Genomic DNA, 3363 nt, shown 5'->3' on the forward strand with positions numbered 1-3363 from the left:
GTGTGTGTGTCTGTGCGTGCGCATGTGTCTGTGTGTGTGGGGGTGCGCGTCCATGTATGTGTGTGAGTTGGCAGTAGCATGCAGAGTCGACCCACTGTCTCTGTCTGTCTGCGGTTTCTCCAGCTGGAAACTATTCTCCCTCCTTAGCCTGCCTCCTGCATCTCTGTTCATCTCTCTCCCCCCTTCCAGGAAACCCTCCCACCCCCAGCTGAATTCTTTCATTGGTCACATGGCCCAGGGGGGGCGTGGCCGCTGGGAGGGGAGTCTCAGCTCGTTTCCCCGCCTCCCTAACCACAGCGCCTGTGAGATGGGTGAGCTCACTCAGACAGGTAACCAACCAATCAATCACATTAAAGATGCGTAATGAACCAACCAGTCACATTCCAGATGGACTGGGTTTAGATCTGAAATGTTCAACCAATCTCTGTCTTTCCCGTCTTCAGGTGTGGTGCAGCACTTACGCAATGGCCAGCTCCTTCGCCTAGCCTACAAGCGTCACAAACTCCTCCCGCCCAATTGGTCGACCAAGCAGGTGTGGGTGGAGACTACGGGCAGGAGCCGCACCCTCCAGAGCGGGATGGCTCTTCTGTATGGGTTCCTGCCCGACTTTGACTGGAGCCGTCTGACAGTCCACCACCAGTGGAGCACGTTGTTCTGTGGCTCAGCCTGCGACTGTCCTGCTAGGAACCCCTATCTGGAGGAGGAGCAGAGGAGACAGTACCGCCTCAGAGCGGCAGACACTGAACTGGAGAGGACCTACGCAGACATGGCCCGTACGCTAGGTCTGCCCCCGCGCCAGCTCAGAGCTGCCAACCCTATAGACTCTCTGCTGTGCCACCTGTGCCACGGCCTGTCCTTCCCCTGTGTGGCAGCAGGGAGTGCTCTCGGCAGTGGGGGCTGTCTGACTCTGGCCCAGTTCGCTGTGATCCGGAGGCAGCAGTTAGAGGACGAGGTGGACAGGAGGAGGGTGGGACTGTATCACCGCTACGCCGTGCTCGCCACGCACCCCTACCTCAACCGCACCGCCAATCGGATGGAGCGCGTCGCCAAGGCCAACGCTCCGGGACGAAAACCCCGCGCTGGAGGAGAGGAGGCGTTCACCCTGTCTTCGGCTCACGACGTCACTGTGGCGCCGTTACTAAGCGCCCTGGGCTTGGAGGATGCACTCTTCCCGAGGTTTGCGGCGAGGGTTGTGTTTGAGTTGTGGAAGAGTCCGCCCGCAACGCAGGGACAACGTAAGGGGCAAGGCCAGGGCCAGGATAAGGCTGCGTGGTTGAAAGGGGAGAGGTCAAAGGTTGGTAATTGGGGAGACATGTTTGTGAGGGTTCTGTACAACGGAGAGGATGTGACTTTTCATACCACCTTCTGTCGCTCACATGACCGCAACGCCGCACAGCCGCTATGCCCCCTGGGTAACTTCCTGTCGTTCGTCAAAAAAGACATGTTCAATGTCCTCAATGCCACGTCCTACCACAACGCCTGCTACCGACGGACAGGCTGACTGACAGATGGAAGGATAGAGACAGAAAAGGAGGAGAAGAAGAGAATGAGTCAGAGAAAGAGGGAGTTATAATTTAGCTGATTTTAGAATTTGTTAATAGCTCTTTTCCCMCTTGGGTATGGAAGTGTCCTTTTGACATTTTCTAAAGTCACAAACATTCCTAGAAAGCATAAATGCTGATCATACATATCACTGCAAAAATACATATTTTCACCAGCAAATTCCTATACACAATCACACGTGCTCACAGACTTTATACATACTCTTCATGCCTTCTTGATCAGATGTCTTTGTTGATAAAGTTTGACTTCTAAACTGACAGCCTTGTGGTGTCGACAATCACACCAGGACACTTAACCTGCAATTATACACATTTCAACATGGACCTTTCTACAATTTTTTAGTTTTTGAAATGTTTGTAAGGAAAAGAGGTGGAAGGACACTATTCTCACATTCCTGCATTCCAACTGGGAATGTTGAGATTCCGCTTTTCCCAAATTCCTGCATTCCAACTGGGAATGTTGAGATTCCGCTTTTCCCAAATTCCTGCATTCCAACTGGGAATGTTGAGATTCCGCTTTTCAAAAATTCCTGCATTCCAACTGGGAATGTTGAGATTCCGCTTTTCACAAATTCCTGCATTCCAACTGGGAATGTTGAGATTCCGCTTTTCACAAATTCCTGCATTGAAAGGGGAACGTTGAAACTGGAAACACTAATGCTGGATTAGTTCATATAAAATGTAAAAACTGCCATTTATAATTTGTCTTGATATTGTCTGACATTTTGATTATAATGGTGCTGGAGACCAATAGAATTAGGGTCAGTTTTGCTGTACAATTAATTTATTTTAGTTTACTCAACTACGTACTTTAAGCTGAAGTAGATTTCAATGTTAAGAATTAAGTCAATCCAACAATTTACGCTCGATGTTTACTCAGTAATGAAAATATTCTGCACCTTAGTGAAGGCTAGTTGTTATGGTACTTAGATTCACAGCTGCTGTAAGATGGCAATAACAGTTAATAGATATGTCATCAGTAATTGTAATTTCTGTGGACATTTTTTTTAACGATGCTCATCAGTTTGAATAATTATAATTTTTACTATAAAGCACATTACACAGTGGGCCACGAAGTAATAAAACTTGTTTCCTCACAACTGTCTCTGTATTGTGTGAAAACACATGAGCTAACGTATGTTCTGAATTACCCAAGTCTCATAGACTAGACGTAACATAGTAAACATAAATCCAGGACACTCAAATTAGTATGATATATTATGTTTGGTATGGTAACATAAGATAGAAGGTTACTTAGGCAACAACGAAAGGTGGATAGTTGGGCGTATAATGCAAATGTCCAGCAACCCAAAGGTTACGTGTTTGAATCTCATCACGGGCAACTTTGCAACTACTTACTACTTTTTAGCTACTTTACTATTTAGGATGTTAGCTAACCCTTCTCCTAACCTTAACCCCTAACGTTAGCATTAGCCGTCTAGCTACAACAAATTGGAATTCATAAAATGTTCAAGTATTGTGGTGGCAGCATCATGTTATGGGTATGCTTATCATTGGCAGGGACTGGGGAGTTTGTCAGGATCAAAATAATTATGAAAGGAGCAAAGCCCAGGTAAAAAGTTAGAGTAAAACCCGCCTGTCTTCTGAAAACCTGACCCTGGGATGGAGTTGTATTTTTCAGCGAGACAATTACACAAATTGTAATGCCAAAGACACCAGGATGGCTTTCCAAGAGGTGTTGAGTGCTCCTGTGTGGTCTAGTCTCAGTCCTGACTTAAACTTGCTTGAAAATCACAGATAAAGTTTGAATATTGCTGTCCATCAATGATTACCAACCAAA

At 46.7% G+C, this 3363-nt stretch overlaps 1 protein-coding gene across 1 annotated transcript in view; it reads left to right on the top strand.

Annotated features, from left to right (window-relative positions):
- Positions 1-2662, top strand: part of LOC112071448 (2-phosphoxylose phosphatase 1) — a 28020-nt gene extending 25358 nt beyond the window's left edge. The window contains exons 5-6 of the mRNA XM_024138911.2: positions 190-329; positions 444-2662. Coding sequence (XP_023994679.1) covers positions 190-329; positions 444-1501 — 1198 coding nt within the window. The 3' untranslated portion in view covers positions 1502-2662. The remainder of the gene's footprint in view (positions 1-189; positions 330-443) is intronic.
- The last annotated feature ends 701 nt before the right edge of the window (positions 2663-3363 follow it).

The sequence above is a fragment of the Salvelinus sp. IW2-2015 genome, unplaced genomic scaffold, assembly GCF_002910315.2.
Source record: "Salvelinus sp. IW2-2015 unplaced genomic scaffold, ASM291031v2 Un_scaffold1617, whole genome shotgun sequence".
Classification (NCBI taxonomy): Eukaryota; Metazoa; Chordata; class Actinopteri; order Salmoniformes; family Salmonidae; genus Salvelinus; species Salvelinus sp. IW2-2015.